This window comes from Perkinsus marinus, assembly GCF_000006405.1.
Source record: "Perkinsus marinus ATCC 50983 genomic scaffold scf_1104296956300, whole genome shotgun sequence".
Taxonomy (NCBI): Eukaryota; Perkinsozoa; order Perkinsida; family Perkinsidae; genus Perkinsus; species Perkinsus marinus.
Genome location: NW_003207514.1, coordinates 1 through 1,021, shown reverse-complemented (window position 1 = coordinate 1,021; position 1,021 = coordinate 1). Strand labels below are relative to the sequence as shown.

Below are 1,021 nucleotides of genomic sequence, written 5' to 3'. Positions count from 1 at the left end.
TGGTGAGCACATCTCAATGCACGCATGCGCAACATTGGTCTACAAGGTATGATATTGAAGCCCTCGGGGCAGACGCAAGCAAGGAGAATAGCAAGGCGCGTGGTATAGAGAAGTCTGCTGCTAGGATAGAGGCTATGGTAAAGAAGGAGGTGGAGGAGTCCGGTATCGATAAGAAGGACATAGTAGCGACATTGTTAAGCGTGTTGAAGTTGGTGATATACTTCTTAGGTGTTGTCGGGATTCTCTCAAGGCGGCACGATGTCCTATTGGGTTGGACTGCAGCAGGGTGGCTACGGTGGTGTCGTCTCAATGAGTGGCTGTGTTCTCCGACCTGATGAGTGAGCATAGTCCGTTAGCACTCTGTTGATGACCTCTTCAGGTTCCGGCTAGCGTCTGATGCTGTTGATACTCCTGTCATTCAATGCCACGGTACCAGCGATCCAGTTATCCTTCCTAAGTATGCTCAGGAGACTATAGACCATCTTCGTGAACTCGGCGCAAAGAATCTCACTCTAACTTGGTACGCCTCTTGGAACGATTCCTTGCCGACCACCACTGAATGCTTAGGTATTCCGGTATGGAGCATTCGGCCCGCGAGAATGAGATCGACGACATTGCACTGTGGCTGAAATTGAAAGCTAAACTCGGCTGCCGAGAGAGTGAGTGGAATCGAGCTCTGTCGGTACCAGTAGGGAATGTTTCCTCAGAAACGGATGATGAACTTGTCAGAGGTCTGCCTGTTAAGCAACTGAAGCATGCTTTGCGGCTGTTCAATGTGGACTCTACTAAAGTAGGAAGTCATCTTTTCTAGCTCCGACGTGAGTAAGTTTGCTGTAGGTCGCTAACTGTGTTGAAAAGGCAGAATTATGCGAGGCCGTCTTGGACGCTATGAAGACCCACTGAGCAAATTTCGTGAACTCAATTGTCTGCTCAAGTTTTCCTGTTGATGTCTGAACAGTTTGTGTTATTCACCAGGAAGCCTCCTAGGGCTGTGAAAACAGAGGATTTTGTCCATCTCTGG

The 1,021-nt window shown here is 48.9% G+C and overlaps 1 protein-coding gene across 1 annotated transcript; it reads left to right on the top strand.

The window, feature by feature from the left end:
- Nucleotides 1-134: 134 nt before the first annotated feature.
- Pmar_PMAR026134 (Acyl-protein thioesterase, putative) lies at nt 135-903 on the top strand (the record flags this gene model as incomplete). Its single annotated transcript, XM_002775204.1, has 6 exons — nt 135-182; nt 229-338; nt 380-520; nt 568-659; nt 708-790; nt 838-903. The coding sequence occupies 6 exons, from the start codon at nt 135-137 to the stop codon at nt 901-903; spliced, it is 540 nt and encodes a 179-aa protein (XP_002775250.1).
- Nucleotides 904-1,021: the final 118 nt, after the last annotated feature.